At 38.8% G+C, this 19,332-nt stretch overlaps 2 protein-coding genes across 2 annotated transcripts in view; both read right to left on the bottom strand.

Moving 5' to 3' along the window:
- Positions 1–19,332, bottom strand: part of LOC148941575 (eukaryotic initiation factor 4A-I-like) — a 450,045-nt gene that overhangs the window by 1,768 nt on the left and 428,945 nt on the right. The gene's annotated exons all lie outside the window — the stretch shown is intronic.
- Positions 3,246–3,914, bottom strand: LOC148941576 (uncharacterized). Its single transcript, XM_089104203.1, has one exon. The coding sequence runs from the start codon at positions 3,912–3,914 to the stop codon at positions 3,246–3,248; it is 669 nt and encodes a 222-aa protein (XP_088960329.1).

Raw genomic sequence — 19,332 nt, forward strand, 5'->3', positions numbered from 1 at the left:
AGTGCCCTAATTGCAATGGTAACCACGCTGCTAATGGTAAGGAGTGCCCAGTATTCATGGAGAAGAAAACTATTGTAACTTACTCTTTCACCAATAATATTCCCTTGAGGACTGCCGTTGAGGTCTTGAAGAAAGGACTTCCTAAACACTGACTCCTAATCAACCTCCAGCTGAGGAACTTAAAATGAGGTACATGGCCATGTTTGAAGGCGTTGCAAAGCAGATCGCTGATCTAACCTAGATTATAACTTCACTTTGCAAGCTGGTTTCTCAAATAGCACCACATACTTTCAAAGAAACAGTCCGTAGCCTGAATAACTCAGTTGAAAACCTAAACATAGAAGGTTCCAGCCTTCCCACCATGTCAAGAGTTACCAGTAGCCCTGGTAAAGCAGAAAGGAAACGTAGAGGAAAGGAGTCTGTACCTAGCCCAGAAGGTGCTACAATACAAGCAAGGGCCAGACCTAGACTGCCCCCTTCTCAGACAATTGACTAGTTATCTCTCCATTGTTTTCCCTTGGGTTTGGCATGGTTGACTAAGCACAAGCCTATTAAGTAATTTGGTTAAGACTACTGGTTTGGTTCATTCCCTAAATTCTTTTTTTTTTCCTGTATGTTTCCTTTTTTTAGAGTTGCCTTATTTGTTTGTAATTTGATCTAGGTTACAGATTACAGGTTAAATGTCTTATTTATTATAATTGACTTGTATAAAATTTGTATTTGCTGTTTGATAAGGTATTTGCATCATTTTGGTTCCTGTTTATAATTGTTGACAGGTGCTTATGGGGATTACCCCTATAATAAGCAAGATAAATGGTAGATGGCTCCATATTATTTTAGTTTTGATGGCCATTATGCCCCTCCTATATTTTTTGTTTTAGAGTTATCCTTTTTCCATTTTATTTGTTTTATTATCCTATATGTCTTTTCATATTTTATCTGATTAAATTTATATATATGGAGGTGTGCAACAGGTTATAATGTAAAACTGTATTACTTATTATAATTGTATCGTATATGTATTTTATTTGCTGTATGACAAAGCACAGTTGCATTATTTTGATTCCTGTTTTTCAATGCAGGCAGTTGCTGCAGGTGAATTACTACCAACCAATAGCAAGATAAGTGATGTATGATCAGGTTCAGTGAATATTGACCAAAGTGGCACCCAAGCAAGCTAGTGATTACAGAAGGCACAGAACAATCGAGTGATACGAACGCATATGACCTATTGGTCGAACGCGTCAAATCCCAAACAACAACAACAACATTCTTAGTTCTTTTAATCGAAAAGGATTGATGTCAATAAACGTATCATTGTCCAATGGCTTCTTAGAATGATAGAGATCTCGGCCATAAGCATGGTATTCGTGGTATCCTTTCTGCCACAAAAAAACAATTTGATAAAAAAACAATTTCTCTATAAATTAATTGAATTTTTTTTTTTCACAAAATAACTTTTTCAAAAAAAGTAAAAAACTCCATTAAACCAAAAATGAAGAAAAATCAAATAATCTACCAAACATACAACTTTCACAAATCAGTATCAATAAATAAATGAAACCCAAAACGAACAGAAATTGAAATAAATAACAGTCAAACTCAAAACGAGCAGAAATTAATTTGAGTAGGGTTCAAAACACCTATGCCTTCTTAAAGCCAGAATATAATTTGTACTTTACTGAAAAATTCTATAAAATTTTTAACTTTTATAACTTTAAGAAATCAAAATTAATTAAGATTTTAAGGAATAAATATCAGCATATGTATATTAAACTGACATTTAAAGTTTATTTTAATTTTGTTATTGTATTTTACAGTAAGGAAACAATTACACCATTTTGATTTAGTAAAATTTTAAGAGCAGAAGTAGGGGAGAATGGGGCGAACTTGGACACTTTTTAGTTTTCCAAGCATAACTAGGTACTGGATTGACATAAAACAATTTAGTGCGGGTCGTTAGAAAGGTAAAAGTCTGACAAATAATGGTTAATTTTTTTCAGATTTTTTAAAGATCACTCTGAAGTGTGAGTACCATGAAAGTAGGACCTTGTCAAGTGTCCAGTTTTGCCCCGTACACGGGGTGAAATTGGACGGGCATGGGACGACTTTGGACAAGACAGTTTTAAGCAATTAAACTTTATCCAAATACAAAATATTCGTGTAAAATGATACATAATCACTCAAAATCATATGAAAACTTAAAATCGCATAAAAAAATCAGCCAGGAACAGTGCACAGGCATCCGGGTTTCAACTAGAATTGTCATTTTAAAGCGTACATCGAAAGATCACAACCAAAAACAAGCCCCTGAACTGCACGACTGGTTCCACCAGCTGAAGAGGGGACATGAAGCTTCAGTTCTATATCGGTAACGTCTATCTCAGCAATATCGGGAAGCTGAGGAAACATGAATTTGTCCCCTTGTTTCCGAAGAAAGTTAACCCTCGCAAACTGCTTTTCTACAACATCAAGAACTTAACATAATACACAAGGGCTTTCTTCTTTCCATACTCGAACTTGACAAAAACAAAGTCTTCGGCTTGAATGTCCTTGTCTATGTCATCCTTATCAGGATCATGGGGGTGCAGAGAATTGTCAGATGAATTGTCGTCAAGCTCAACGTCATCGACCCTACTGTCCACTGGTGAGTCACATTGCGTTATTTTCATGGCAGTGGGCTGCTTGGCCTGCTTGGGCAAAGGCTTTCTACTCTGCTTTTCCTTTCTCGCTCGTGCTTCAGCTTCTAAAGCATCTTTTTCGGGTGTATCGGTAAGAATACAAGTTCGACCTTGCTTTCTCGCATTCCTTCTGGGCTTTGTCATATCTGCTCTTGGATAGGGTCTTACTGCTTCAGGAGTCTGTTTTCCTAGCTCGCTTTGGGGACGAGAAGGTGAAGGAGGAGAGGGAGAGGGTATTGGCTCCATATCGAGTAACGAATTGTCCGGGGGTGGATGATTTGTCACCTCAGCAGGTAGAAAGTCTACCTCAGAAAATACACTTCTGTTGAAGGGCCAAATTCCAGCTTTCGTGAAACCAACTGTTATATTTTCCGGGTTGAACTAGCAAAGAAATGGTTCTTTGCAGAGCTGAGCAGTCTCATGAATCGTAATTCGTTGACCTGGATGGATCTGCAGCCAGGTGTTCAGTGATTCTCTCATCGCAAACTTGAATGGTCCGTAGACAGAGACGTCCAATGGCTGTAAGCAGTGGGAACAATGGGGAGGAAAGGTCAGAAGGTGGGCTCAATTGTCTTTGCACAGCCGCACTAATTCCACCAAGACATGGCTATCGTGGTTGTCAAATAGCAATAGTACAGGGTCTTCTTTCGATGGCGTCACCAGCTTGATGAAGTGCTCAATAGAAGCTACAAAGTTGATGGAAGTCATCCAACCACTAGGGCGAGAAAGCCCGAGACATCCTGTGGGGCCTTCTCGAAAAAGCCGGTCGTTCACCTTCACCCGTGGGAATATAAAAACGGGGGGAAGAGCTTGACCAGTGGCTGAAATAAACCCAAGCATTGTAACATTTTCCCCTCTCTCTGCTGACACTATCTGGGACACTTGCTTCGATCCTTTCCTTGTGATTACTTTTGGAGCTGGAAATACAGTAGGAACCCCAGTTTCATCACAGTTCCAGATACGGTTTGGTGGGACCTTGAATTTTTCGTAGAGTTTCTGCAGGTTGTCAAAGAACAGATTCACAACCACTGGATTGAAGCCAGCAGCCCTTGCCTGGCTGGTATTTTCAGGCTTACGAATAGATAGCTCTGGGTTTCGTTTCATAAAGCCTGAGAACCAGTCAGCCCCAGCTATGTTGTCTCGCACCCAGCTCTTCGGCGTTTCGACGCCAATCAATTTGCCCCATTCAAAGGCAAGTTTCCTCGCTTCTTTCGGAGTGAGGCCGTGATTCATCAGCTGACATTTTAGGAGATACTCTACAAACTCTTTCTTGTTTGTTAGAGAAAACAGTTTTTCTCTTCAGTTTGGGCAACCTGGGGGTGTAACTGGATTCGCTCGAGGTTCTTCAGTAACTCCTTGTTGATTTTTCAGAGCATAGGCGACGGTAGATTTCTTCGGTCCATAGGTTTTTGCGGCATTTCTAATAGATAGTCTACGCTCTAAGACTGCATTCACTGCCTGCTCCATGGATTTGCCATCTGGTAGATCGTGTTTCCTGATGTAGTTGCGAACCATTGTCCAACTAGAAAGAACAAACAGTAAATGCACGGGAAATAACCTGAAAATAGCTTTAAGAAGCAATGATATGAACCGGGTCCCTCCTTACTTACAGTTCGTTACCATGAATTGTTTGATCATGTAATTAAAAAAAAAATTATATTAAAAATTAAATTTTTTTTTTTTTTAATTAACGGCTTTTGTGATTAAGGGGTCATTCTTAAAGCATTGGAACAAAATTTGAACTTTAGCGTAGAGTGAGGTATTGACTAGGGGGTGAACCCCCTAAAATACGGAATAAAAATATACGAATATAGTTTGTTACGTGAGTGAATTCATAAGTTACGTCAGAACAAAATTTCGAGAAAGCCATTTAGCCAAAAAATAAATAAAATTGATATATAAATTTTGTTTGAATTATTCATGTACGATGACCCAAAAATGAAGCTGCATTAATTCAAAAACGTCCTGAAATTAAATTACAAAAGACTAGTTTTTTTAACTGAAAGTAAGGAGCGTAATTAAAACTTAAAACGAACAGAATTTATTCCGTATATGAACGGGGTTGTCCCCACCTCAACACCTCGCTCTTTATGCTAAAATTTTTTATTGTTTAAGAAAATAGAGTTGTGAGAACGAGTCAAACTTTAGGGTAGTAAAGAGTAAAGCGTTGAGGAGGGAATATAAGGACTAATTTCTGTTCGTTTTAAGTTTTAATGTTGCTCCTTTCATTAAGCTAATGAAACAGCCAACTTAACCTCGTTGTGTTGTGCGAAAAAAAAAAACACATCTACACACAAGCAACGTCATCTAGCATCATCGATCAAACTCCAAATATTAGTTAAGAAATTCTCTAAAAATTGCCTCCAAAGAGGCAAAGACATTCTCTAAAATGATAAACAAAAATAGCACGGGGTGAAGTTGGACACACGGGGCGACCATGGACAGTGTCCAAAGTCGCCCCCGAATTTCTGTCCAATCTCACCCCTATCGAACCATTAGAAAATGGCGTCCTGAAAAAGAAGTACTCGGAATAGACAAATCACACTCAGGACATAGATAGAGGATGTATCTAGCAACTGTACAACATCAACAACAAAGGAAAACTACCACCTTTTGTTACCGCAAATCAAGCTGATGTTGCGACTCCGAGATTTTTTTTAAGCATCTAAAAACTTCCTTACCTCTTATCCTGGTGTTAACAGTTCCGTTAGATTTCAAACTTCCCGCCAATGTAGACATACATAAGCCCCATCTACCCTATTTTTTGTGGATCGATAGAAGCAATAGGCTAGTTGTCAGGTTCGACGTCCAAGTTTGCCCCTGTCCAATTTCGCCCCGTTCTCCCCTAGTTACAAAAGTAACCCCAAATTTGAACTTAATACCCTCAGTATTTCTTGGTATATTGCTGAGATGTCTTACTGGCAACTTGCATACAAACAGTGTTTTTTGAATTAATTTTAAAGGAACGTTTAGTTTTTAAGCATAATGGGCAAATAACATAGTTGTGGGAGGTTGACCTACCCAATGACCCTAGAGATATAGTTACTAGACCATTCAGCTATGCTGAATAAAATGGCAGTCTTAAAATTTTGATAGGAAGTGTCTGAAAAATTATGAGGAGGGCTGATTACCCTCCAATCACTTTTCACTCTTAAGAGGGCACTAGAACTTTTAATGTTTAATCAAATTAGCTCCTTTAATATATCAATGATTACTAGCTATGAGAGAGCATCGCTGCCTATGTTCTTATATGCTCTATAGTGCTTATATGCCCTTTTAATACCTGCATTCGTATAGGTTTTTTGTTTAATTGAAACTGCTCCTAAGTATTGCCTAAAAGTTTCAACTTAATGCCATTAGTTTCGCTAGTTAAAGCAACCGTAGAAGCAGCATTAAATGAATACACACAGTGTCCTCTGGCTAGCTCAAATCTGCCACCCATGAAGGTATGAAGGGGAAATTTTCAGAGAATATTTTGTTGTACGGATCACAACCTGCCATCCGTATGCAGGTTGTCAAAATGGTATATTAGCAATATCTTAGGAACAGTCTCGTGTGTGAAATTAAAACTTACAACGCTTGTTGTGGGGGTGTTGAACTAGCCAAAAGACAAAATTTGCATCATAATACTTATACTTCCACTCCTACAACTACTGCTACTATAACTATTACTACTATTAACTGTACTCCTTCTGTTACTACTATATTTATGGGTGCTTCTACTACAACTAATTAACCTAAGGGTACTAAGGCGAAGATTTTTGGCCAATATTGTAACTGTATTGAAATAAATCGAAACACACTAGGCCCATATAGGTTGTCAAGAGGACGTATCAGCAATGCTTCAGGACCGGTTGATGTTATTAATTTAAAAATTTCATTGTGTGTTGAAGGGGACGTTGAAAAAAAAGACGCAATTTGCAGACTGCTGCTAATGCTACTACTTCTACTAAAACTATTGCAGCGCATAATTACTGAACCTTTCAACAATGCTGTTATGGGAGATGATGGGAAACAATGAATGATGGAAAAAAAAGGAAAATGATAGGTGCGGGGGGGGGGGGAAATTTCTCTCAAATCACTGTTACTCTTAAAAGAGCACTATAACTTCCAATTTAAAATCAAATCAGACCATTCTGATTTAACCATCACCCATTCTATTAAAAACCTTATATGCCCCCAGGGCATAACTTAAAGCCCTTGCCCCAAGGATCTGGGGGGGGGGTTGTGCCAACCCTGGAAGCCTTGTTATATGTTTTTTGGACTATTTTAAACAAAATAGCCATTGCACAATTTCAATCAGATGCATTTGGTGAAAAGAGGTGTAGCTGGGGGGGGGGGATGCTACTTGACCTCCATCACTATCGGCTCTTATAAGGTAACCAGAACTTGCAATTTCAAACAAATGAGCCACCTCTAAAGCTTATACAGCCTTCCCTTCCATAAGAACATTAAATACCCCAGGGGGCATAATTTACAACCGTCGCCCTCAGGCTCTGGTGGTTTGTATCAACCTCAAAATCGTTTTTATATGATATTTGGACTATTTTGAATGAAAGACTGTCTCAAAATATCTATTGGATACATCTCAGGAAAACACGACGGGTTGGTGTGTTTGTGTGGGAGGGGGGTGGGGTGGGTAGCTGCACTTTGATAACTTTGACCCTTAAAAAGAACACTAGAACTTATGATTACCAATCCATTGAGTCCCTTCCAAAGCATATACGACCACCCTTTTTATAAGAACCTTATATGCCCCAAGGGCATTACTTACAACACTTTCCCTGAGAGCTGTTGGGGGGGGGGGATTATATTCCTCACAGACACAATTTCCGAAGGATGTGTTAAGGTAAATGCTGAGGGTGGGGGGGGGGCTGTTTCATCTTAAATCACTTAGACTCTTATATAGGGCACTATAAATTCCGATTTCCAATAAAAAAAAGCCCCATCTGATGTTTATACAACCGCCCATTCAGTAAAAACTTTATATGGCCTCATAAAGTAACTTACAACCCTATCCCCAGGACGCTGGGGGGGGGGGGGGGTTGTGCCATCCCTAAAAACATTATTAAAATTTTTTTGAACTATTTTGAAAAAAAAATCCTTGTCTTATCATTTCAATTAGATTGGTCTGGTGAAAGAAGGGGTTCTAGGAGAGAGGGGGGCTAAAATCTGTTCATCACTTTTGACGCTTAAAAAGGAGAAAGAACTTTTAATTTTCAACCAAATGAGCTTCTTCTAAAGTTAAACAACAATCCCTTCCATAAAAACCTTAAATACCCCCTGGGCATAACTTACAACCCTTGTCCCTAATTTCTGTTTTTTTTTCAACCCCTGAATCCTTGTTATATGATATTTAGACTATTTTGAATAGAATGGCTATTTAAAAATTTATATTAGATGCAGTTCAGGAAGACACGACGTGTGTGTGTGTGTGGGAGGGGGGGGGGGGTAGCGACCCCACGAACAATTTGACTCTCATAATAGGGATTGCAGCTTTTAATCACCAATTTGATGAGTCTCTTCCAAATTTTTCGTTGCAGTTCTATCTATAAAGACTTTGAATACCCCCAGGGCTGGGTGGCATATAATCCTTGCCCTGAGGGCTGGGGTATTTGTTATTCTCAAATACATTATTTCCAGACCTTTCAAATACGTTGAACAAAAAGGCTATCTCAAAATTTTGATTGGAATTGTTTTAAGGAAATGATGGGCTCGGGGTGGTCATGCGCCCTCTGATTGCTTTCGACTAAAAAAAGGCACAAGTCCTCTCAATTTCCAATACTGAGCCCTTTTTTATGATTCTACGACAAAACTTTCTATAAAACCTTATATGCCCCAAGGGCATAATTTACTACTCTTGTCCTGAGGGATATTTGGGGAGGGGGAAGGCGGGTTCGTCATCCTAAAAGACATAATTTCCAGACTTTTCTACTACGGTGAACAAAATGATTACATAAAAATATTGATTGGAAATGTTTGGGGAAATCATGGGTGTGCGGGAGATTCTCCCTCCGATTACTTTTGACTATTAAATAGAGCAATAGCTCTCTCAATTTCCAATTGAATGAGCCTTTTTTTGAAGTTTCTACGACAACGATTTCTATAAAAACCTTATATACCCCAGGTTATAACTTACAAACCTCGCCCTGAAGGGTTTTAGGGGGTTGTCATCCTCAAAGACCTAATTTACAGAGCTTTCAACTACATTGAACAAAAGGGCTCTCTCAAAATTTTGATTGGATGTGTTTGGGGATATAGTGGGCGAGCGAGGGGGGTTAGTTGCCCTCCTATCAATTTCTACTATTAAAAGGGTACTAGTCCTTTCAATTAAAGCCGTCCTGGCTAAGTGGACGTGCGCTGGGTTGAGAGTTCTTTGTCCAAGGGGCACGGGTTCGATCCCTGGCGTGGCCAGTTACTTGGTTTGGGACGCGGGTCAGTGGTGTGACTCTGTAAGTTTAGCCAGAGTCGACCCAGCTCTAAATTGATACAAAAAGAAATCTGGAGAAGGTAATTAGGAAGGATGTGCGAGAGAAAAGGATGGTTGGCCCCCAGCCCCCCATCGTGCCTTCTGACTGAGGGTCACGAAACGGGGATCAACACTGCCGTTTTGAATCATAAGGGTCTAGTGCCGTATTGCTTACTTATTTTACTTACTTAGTCCTTTCAGTTTTAAATTGAATGACAGTAGTGGGGGCATTTAAAATCCGAAAGAGCCAATACGGACTACTCCTTTATTCCAATGGTTTAACGGTGCATGAAGAAGGTTTAACGGTGCATCCCTGTTTCTGTGACCAGGTACCACGATTTTGTTTCAGTATTGGCAAGATTCCTGGGTTTTCAGTATTTTTTTATATGATTAATCAGAGTGTGGTCACTATAATACACAAGTAGTGATAAATGGAGCTCCTCGCACCTGTGCAATGAGGCCCCTGTTTCGAGCGGTCGGCTGGTAAGATTTCCGCGACACACCCCTCTGGACTCCAATCCCCGTTTTAAATGGTCAAGTCTAATATGGATGACAAAATTTTATGTAGCCTAACGTCGGAACCCATGGGGAACCCCCGATTGTAACCGAGCACTGCTCATACCTTTTGTGAGGTCACGTAATGACAGTGCAAGCATCACGGTCATATAATACCTTTTTGGTGTTTTATTTTTCGATCGAAACATTCAAAGCGTTTTTTTCTTTCTTTTAACTTAATGGCGGTGCACACTTTATATAAAGTCAGCACACAATTTTATGTAATGACGGTGCACTTTCATGTAATGATGGCACGCATCGCTGTCACTTAATACCTTTTTTTACATTTTTTTTTCGCCAGAAATGTTCAAAGCATTTCTTTTTTTTATTCTGTAGTTCTTTTGTTCTCGCTGGGACTTGAAAGGTCAAATCTCTTCCAATAGAAAAGCACTCCAAGCAAGAGGACTAACAAGCCATTCCTAATATTATATATTTGAGAAATACTTTCAAGAAATAACAGATTCCCGTGACGTAGCAAGACACATTTTTCTATTCCTTAACACATCTGGCGGGATTCCAAGCTGAAGTCGGCCTTCTTCTGGTCAGGCGTAACTTCGATTATGCAAAACGTGCAAAGGGAATATTTATTTTTAGACGAAATTACTCTAAATTTATTTCTAGCGATGGGATGTACAAATTTTGCATAAAATAAAATATAAACAAAAACATATGTAAATTAAAGAAAGATGGAGGGAAGGGTCCAAGCAAGTAATTCCTCGGGAGGGTGTGCTGACGGAGGTAAATTTTGTGGCACTACTTAGGTACTTCCGAGATTCCTTAGTGAAAATATAGTGTTTTGTAAGACAAGACTATGGAAACGTAAAACAAAAACATGAAAAACCTGACATAAGATAAAATATAAACAAAAACACTTAAATTAAAAAGATGGGGGGGAGGAGTCCAAGCAAGTACTTCCCGGGGAAATGGCTGTTATCGAAGGTAAATTTTACGCTCTTTTGAGGTATTTCTGAGATCCCTTAACTGTTTCAGGACGGATAGTTCCGCCCGACACCTTGTATAATTATAACTTTATTTTCCCCCAACTTCTGTTGCGACTGTGTGAATTTTGATCTCCCAGGGTAGCTAAAGAGTACGTGATCTACTCGTATTTTTGTCAATAGTTTATTTTCCAATCCAGTATTTGTTTAGCTGTCTCAAATCTCACATCCTATACTTCGAAACATCCGTCTCTGGATACCGTTGACGTAACTTGTCTGCACGACTTAGGTAAGTGATTTATCTGTTTGGTTAATATACTAATACATTGCAAATTGGCTAAGAAATTGCCTGATGTTTGTCTCCGTTCATGATTCAAAGAACTGGTTGCTATGCTTGTTCAAAAGTTTGCTTCCATATGGCACCATCCGGCAGTAAACAGAAAAATCGAGCAAAATTTTTTTGCATCTATAAAGCAATGCCTTTTACTAAATCTTTGTGCAAAGTCGAATCTAGGGCACCATCTATAAAGAAAACGGTAGCTTCTACTGGAAAATGAAACGCAGATGACACCCAGGGGCATTTCTAGGGGGATGGGGTACCCCCCCCCCAAAAAAAAGGTGCTTAGTAAGGAATTTTGTCGGGTGAAGCCCAGCAAAAGTCACTATGTTTTGGCGCAAAGTGAAGCTTTTGGAGGGGTTTTCGTCAGTCGAAGCCCGAGGAAACTTACTACTTCAATTCTATTCAATTTATATTTAACCTGTCAAAACAAAAAAGGGCGCAAGTCCCCTAAATGACAGAGTACATAAGAGAAACAAAAGAAAAAAGACAAGAAAACTCATACACTGAACAAAAATAAGTAGTTTTTACAATCATAATAATCATAGACATAATCACAAATCATATATAATAATCACAAGATAAGAAATAAATCAAAAGACATAAAAAAAAACTCATAAAAACAATGAGGACCAATCATGATTTAGTTTACTGGCGGAAGATTTAAAATCTTTCACTTTTTTATCAATAATTGTCAAAGGGGAAATGAGCTTGAATTTTTGGGACAAAAAAGAGTTACTAGTCCAAGGGGGCATATGTAAAAGGAATTTAGCAAATTTAAAATAAATCCGATGAACAATTTTTTTTTGAAGCAGGAAAAAATTGCCAAATAGGAGACAGAGAAAGAAGATGAGGCACAGTTAGACTATTATAAATTTTAGAAATAGGGAAACGACTAAGGTGTGTAACGTTAGAGACAAGTGACGAATAAGCTAACCTTGTCTTTTTTTCAAGATTTTGAATGGCAAGCTTAATAGTTTTCTTAATTGAATTTCTAATGGTCATTCCCAGGTAAATAAGGCTTTTAGAGAGGGGGATACAAGTTTCAGTAAGTTGGAGGAATTTATCAGAGTATCATTTGAGGTTGAAACCAACAGCTACAGTTTTATCCACATTAAAACTTGAACCAATCGGCTGATATTTTAGTTTTAGCGTCGAAAAAGTGCTCTCACAAGCAGAGAAAGTGCGACTCAGATTTCGGAAATCATCAGCATACGTAAGTAATGAGACTTCCAAACCCCCGTAAATACAGGTGTAGTCAATAGAACTTAGGGCTGGAATGACTGAATTAGTAAAAAGGGCGGGGGATGTGAGACCTCCTTGTCTAATGCCCTTTAGCACCTTAAAAAGCTCTGAACCGCGCTTCATTTTGGCACGAAGATGTTTATACATGTATCGAAGACATCTTATAGCTGAGAAGTCAATTCTTCTCTTTAAAGCTTCTACCAAACGCTGGATAAAAATACACGAATCAAATGCTCTGGATATCTCCAGAGCACATGCGAAAATGAAATCTCCAGAACACTCTACATTTACAAGAACCGTAAAACGGGAATAAAGAGCATGCTCACGACTAAGTTCCTTCTGAAAACCGAACTGATGCGCAGGCACAGAACACTTTTGGGAAATATCTTTAAGAATAATAGAATCAAATATTTTAAAAGTGGTGCTTGAGACGGCTATAGGCCGATACGATCGACAATCATCGAGATCCTTTTTCCCTTTTTTCGGAATAGGCGTAATCTGGTCAATACAAAACTGTTGAGGCACAATACAAGAAGAAATAGACATTTGAAAAAGTAACGAAAGGTGCTGCAACAAAAGACTACTACTATGTTCAAAGTGTTTAGCAGATATTAAATCAACACCGGCAGAAGATTTTTTCTTAATTTTTTCCAGATTAAACTCAATATCAGACGGCGTCACTATAAAAGCAGAAAAAAAAAACGAATAGAATTAGCAAGCAAACGGTCAAGCTCTTTTTCATATTTACTTTCTGCAACAAGGTCAAGAGACGAAAACTCACTTTTATAATAATCAATCCAGCTTTTTTCTGGAATACTACCGACGGAAGTCCGGTCACTACGTTTAAAACTTTTCTACAAAAGTGAAGGATCACTACCTATCTTATCGACATTTCTTTTTAATCAAAATTATTTTATGGTCTTTAAGGGCTCTTGTGAACTTTCTTTTTGTCTTCAGACGCAATTCGTTTATTATATTGGAGCGCGGTTTATCGGATTCGTTCCAGACAATCATCGCCACAAATTAGCCACAATTTAGCCAAATCATAAGCTACAACAAGACTTTGATTTTTAGACCAATCGGTGACTTATGTATTTTTGCGAACACGTCTAGATGGGACTGCACACTTTTCTGCGCATCGAAGCGCGTGGTTGATTTCTGCAAGATAAATCGTAAGCTGTATTTCGATCTCGTACTCACTAATATTCCTGCATTCTGACCTGCAATAGACCTGCATTCTGAACTAAGCAGGTGAAAAGGAACTTTAATTTTGTTGACTAACGTGTCACACTCGGACATAAATAACTGACGATCAACGTGACTCCATTCTTGAACATAAACCACTTTCCCTCTTGCTGAGTTTTGCTTTCAAATTTGCACTTAATTGTCGCACAAATAGGTAAGTGGTCAGAGTAGTAGCCTTCACGAAGTACAGTGGCTTGTTTGATCGAAAAGGAAGAAACAATATGATCGAGGTTCGAAGTTGAAGAGCTGGGGCCAACATAGGTATAGGATTCATTTTTGTCAACTAATGAATACGAAGGAGGAATGGAGCTCCAAAGGAGCTGACTTGTGGGGAGCGTTTTATCGGTCAAATCACAGTTAAAGTCACCTATTAATATCGAGCGAGTGACTGAGGATTTTGCGTTTTTCTTGATCAGCTTACACAGTTTCTTGCAAGCCCCCATAAACTTCGCCTCGAATTTCTCATTACGATAGTTTTTTGATACGTAAACATTCATTATAAGTGTATTTCGAAATGACACGAGTTATAAATTATCATCTATCTTAATCAATTTACAGGGTAAGTAAGTCAGAATAATAAGGCCATTGGAAGGGTATTTACACGCTTCCGCTATGTTTGCCGAGGGCAAAAACACTTTGTAATCCGACGAGATTTCGCTCAATTCCCCTTTCTCTGCTGACAAAAAATGTTCTCGGAGGTAAATAATATCATATTCCTTGAGCAACTGGGTCAAAATAGGAATTTTATCAGAAACTTTTCCGTTTACATTCCATGATAGAATCGAAGTTGAACGCAGCATTATTTCAAAATCTGTTTTAGCAGAGATTGAGCTACGGGACGCTTGTAGCTATAACAGGGATGATCAGCAGACTTACATGGTGTATATTATTTCGGTCTAGAACAGGGATCATTTTTAGAACTAGAGTGTCTTTTTTCACTATAAACTGAACAAACACAAGATTTCTTGCTTACTTCAGAAATTTGTCCTCAGGTTGGACATTTACAGCACCTTAGGGGAAAAAGGAAAAACCCTGAGACACGAATTTTCTTAAAATTAATCGCTTGCGGATTTGCTATCGCATTGATTAGATCAGTTTTTGACTCGAACTGCAACCTGAACGAGCGGGAGTGACCAATTTTCTTGGCATTAATGCATTTAGGAATTAGGGTTCGTATATCATCTTCTAGATAATCAACCGGAATGCCTCTAATGATCCCGAAGTAGGCACTACTTTTAATCTTGGCCTCGATGTTTGGGCTACCGCTCGAAAGAGCCTGTAGCACACCTTCTGCATCTGCTTTTGAGGCAGTGACGACACGCCAGTTTACTTTATTCGGCTTTAGCTTGACAATTTTATCACAAATATTCCCACATACCTTTTCAAGAAATTTTTTTCTGAGACCAGGCTTGTCTAGGTCACGAGGAGGATTTTTCACTGTAACTGCATACGATGGATTTTCAGGATCATCTATAGTTGGGGCCAGGGAGGGTATATCTGAATTCCCACGATTCATAAAGGCATCTAAATTGTTTGAGATCTGGGTCATTTGTCTAGTAAGAGCGGTGGATACTTCGCCTTGAACATAGGGGACCACAGCAGGTTCTACAATGACAAACGCCGGTAGATCAATATTTTTTTATCGCAGTCCTCAAAGACTCAAATCATTTCAATCACGTTGTCATGCGGGTTTACTTTAATAGACACTCTAGTGCTAATTTTAGCTGCTTCCCATTGGATTGTTTTTGCATCATTAAGATCGTCTTTTTTGAAAAATTTAATTGTCTTTTTAACAATTTCAGTACTCCGATTTCCTGCCTTTATTGATCTTTTCATAAAGTTCAAGATGGCATTCCAAACTAGCTGTTCAAACATTTCAAAAACATGCAGCGAGGGCAATGATATTATTTTAATTCTATTGTTCTCCAATATAGGTCACTGATCATAACAATATTAATATGAAAATCCATAGTATCCACAGTTCCCAAGGGAATTATCACTCAACGAAATAATCCGTTTATACAAATTATAATCCTTAAGTCAAAATCCAAAAAAAGGTTCATGTGTGCAAAGTCGACAGAAGACAATTGGCCCACTAGAAAACGACTTGTCTAGCGGAACTCTGTAAAACTTGGTATAGTTTCGGTCCAATACTATGTCACAAGAGATTTCCGTCTGGTAAAGATGACGAAATTTAATACTTCATTTGAGGGAAGTCGACAGAAACTAATTGGCCCCGTAGAAAACGACTTGTCGGGCGGAGCCCTACAAAACTTAATATTGTGTCGGTCCAATGCTATGTCATTAAAGACTTCCGACGGGCAAAGACGACGAAATTTACTGCTTCGTCTGTGAAAAGTGAACAGAAACCAACTGACCCCGTTGAAAATGACTTGTCGGGCAGAGCCCTACAAAACTTGCAAGAAAATTTCTTAATTTTTCGGCGCTTCGCGCCAGAAAATGCTCCTTCAGACCATCCAATTATTCTGCCTATTGGCAAATAAGCAATAAAACAAAAAAACAATGTTCTTGAACTGGATTTATAAGAACGTTGACCCTTTGTGACATACTCTATTAGTTATATTATAGAAGTTTTCGCCACTTTGCCGCCGAAGTCTTTGTTTCCAAACCATTTGCTTGTAATTATTAAAAAGAAACGTTCCAATTTTCCATGTTTTTTTTTTTTTTTTTTTAATAAAAATTCGTCGGTTACTTGTTTTTTGTTGTCTGCAAATCTTCCTCGCCCCCCCCCCCCCCTAAAGCCAAATTGCTAGTAACGCCCCTGATGACACCACAAAGCCAAGCATTGTTAACATTGGTACAGTAAGACTAATAAGAAAAATAGATCTTGGTTCTATTTTCTTTTATGCATGACCAGTCACCATGAATGATTTAGGTGTGTCAACACGTCAAGAAAGATATGATTGTCAAAAATGAACGAAACTTGAACTTATTTATACATAAACAAGCTATGTCTTTCTTTGTTGCAGGTTATGGACCCATGCAAAGGAACTAGCTCGGGAAGCAGGACCAAAGAAGTGGGCGAATACCAACAAACGAGGAGAAAGCAGAAAGAGCGAATTACTCTGGAGAAAGCCTTGGCAATTGTTCTTTGTCCTGACAGAGATATTTCGGATGATGAGCTTCTTGGTGAAGACAGTAATGAAGACGCCGACGAAAGTGCAGCTGCTGCTTCATCTAAGTTTACTGAGGCAGAGGGTGAATTAGAACCCGTCATCGAAGAGCTGATTGCTAGCGGTAAATTGTAGATTGAAGGTGACGAAGAAGAAATACCACTTGCACCTCTGCTCTTGAAGGAAATGGCTCAGGATGAAATACTTCTGACAAAGCATCCTCATCAATCCCAGTAACTCCTACTGCAGGATATTCAAGGCCTTCGGATGGACAGCCAAGTATTGGGAACTCCCTCAAATGACGGAAATCCCCGTTTGTTCCTCCAGCTGACATCGAGTGAAAGGGAAACTGCGCACTTTACCTGCCTGGCATGGTGAGTCTCCACTCTTCTTCTTCGGTCTTCTTTTTTACAATTATCTGATATCTCATGCCTGTCAGCAAAGTAATATGCAGAAAGAAGGCAGAATACTAAACTTAAATGAAAAGGAGCTTCAAGTTATTATTGGTAATATAATGATGACAGGAATAATGAAAGCTCCATCGTATAGAGTCTACTGGCCAAACTCTCTGAGATACCAGCCAGTTGCGATGGAAATGAGTAGAGACCGTTTTGAGGAAATCAAGTGGCTCTTGCTCTTCAACGACAACACTAAGCAGTCTCCAGGAAACCACTCAACTCACGACAAACTCTATAAGATTCAACCTGTTATTAAGATGGTCAGAAAGAACTGTTTAAGAATCCGCAAGGAAGAACATCAGTACGTAGATGAACAAATAAATGCCACCAAAGCTAGAATTTCAGCAAAACAATACAACCCAAAAAAGCCACATAGCGGGGCTATAAAGTAGTTTCGGGAGCTGGAGAAAGCGGTTTCATTTATGATTTTGAGGTATATACAGATAAGGGAATTGTCAGAACATCTGACATTCGAGTATCTTCTGGATTCGTTGCAAGGCTCGCGGACCATATTCCCAAAAAAAGAGAAATAAAAGCTATATTATGATAACTGGTTCTCGTCCCTGGCCCTCATAAAAGATGAAGGTATTCACACACTTGCAGCTGTGTGCATAGACAGGCTGAAAGGACTTGCTTTAGAAGAAGACATGTCTCTAAAGCACCGCGGTCGAGGGTCGTATGACTGGAGGGTGGAATCTAAGTCCAAATGCATAGCAATAAAATGGTTCGACAACAAGCCAGTCCATATTCTGTCATTCTATGCTGGGATTGATCCAATCGACACATGCAAGCGGTGGCAGGCATCTTCTAAGACACGAGCTGATGTTTCCAGACCCTTCGCAATCAAAGAATACAACAGATTCATGGGTGGAGTAGATTTATGCGACATGCTTCTGGAGTTATATAGGATTGACTTCAAGTCAAAGAAATGGTGTATTCGAATCTTCTTCTACCTTATTTATCTTAGCGTCATGAATGGGTGGCTACTATACCGGTGAGCATGCAAGGAGGTGGGAACGCAAAAGGTGCTCACTTTGCTCGAGTTCAAGTCTGACTTGGCTATTGGGCTGACCGCCAGGGCTCAAACCCCGAAACATGGTAGGAGAACTTCTACGGAGTCGACGCTTCCGACCCGTAAATACCAAAAGTTAGACTTGCTACCTGCCGTCTTTGTCAGATTTGATGATCAGAGCCACTATCTTACATGGCAAGCGCAGAAGATTCGTTGCTGACAGCGCGTCTATGCTCATGCTTGGGTGAAATGCACAAAGTGTGAAATAGGACTATGTTTCACTCCTCAAAGAAACTGCTTTATAGATTGGCATAAAAAATAATGAGTGTAACAACCGGATGGTTCCATATGGCACCAAAGTGCTATTTCATTTCTGACATGAAATAAATTTTTTTATCTTGGTTTTTTGTATTATTTTCGTCATAAACATTAGTTCTCTCAAGTATTGTCTGAATTCTATTGCGCGCATTTCATAATTCAGGCATGAAAGGGTTAACGAAAATACAGTGTTTTTTTAAGACAAGACTATGGAAACGTAAAATTAAAAACATATTTTCATGGCGTAAAATTTTTATATTTTCATGGCCATGAAAATATAAAGAATAACAGACGTAAATTAAAAAAAAAGATGAGGGGGAGGGGACCAAGCAAGTAATTCTCGGGAAGAGGGACGTTATTGGAGGTAAATTTTTATCGGAGGTATTTCTGAGAGCCTTTAATGAAATACTGTGTCTCTGAGACTGGACTATGCAAACAAAAAACAAAATATGAAAAAAACCTTACATAGGAAAAATATAAACAATAACATACGTAAATTAGAGAGGGATGGGAGGGCAGGTGTCCTAGATATGATTGTTGGTTTTGAAATGAGTTTCTTTCATGAATGATATGGATATAATTGTTGGTTTGGATATGATTGTTGATTTGGATATGAGTGGCTTTTATGAGTGGTTTGGATAAGATTGTTGGCTTGGATATGATTGTTGGTTTGAATATGAGAGCCTTTTATGAGTGCTTCGGACATGATTGTTGGTTTGGATATGATCGTCGGTTTGGATATGAGTGGCTTCTATGAGTGGTTAGGATATGATTGTTGGTTTGGATACGAGTGGCGTTCTTTGAATGGCCATAGTTTCTCTTCTATATTTCTTTTCGTGAAACTAAGACTTCCTAGAGGGATAATTCTATGCAAAGTGGGAAGCATTAAATTCCCTGGAATACACTCAGGTTTTACCCTACAAGCGCCATTGTTTTCCCT

Source organism: Artemia sp. Qi Xiang Cuo, chromosome 18, assembly GCF_049724085.1.
Source record: "Artemia sp. Qi Xiang Cuo chromosome 18, ASM4972408v1, whole genome shotgun sequence".
In the NCBI taxonomy this organism is placed as follows: domain Eukaryota; kingdom Metazoa; phylum Arthropoda; class Branchiopoda; order Anostraca; family Artemiidae; genus Artemia; species Artemia sp. Qi Xiang Cuo.

Excerpts from the sequence above, each read along its gene's own strand:
- LOC148941576 (XM_089104203.1), bottom strand. The coding sequence starts at position 3,914 with ATGAATCACGGCCTCACTCCGAAAGAAGCGAGGAAACTTGCCTTTGAA.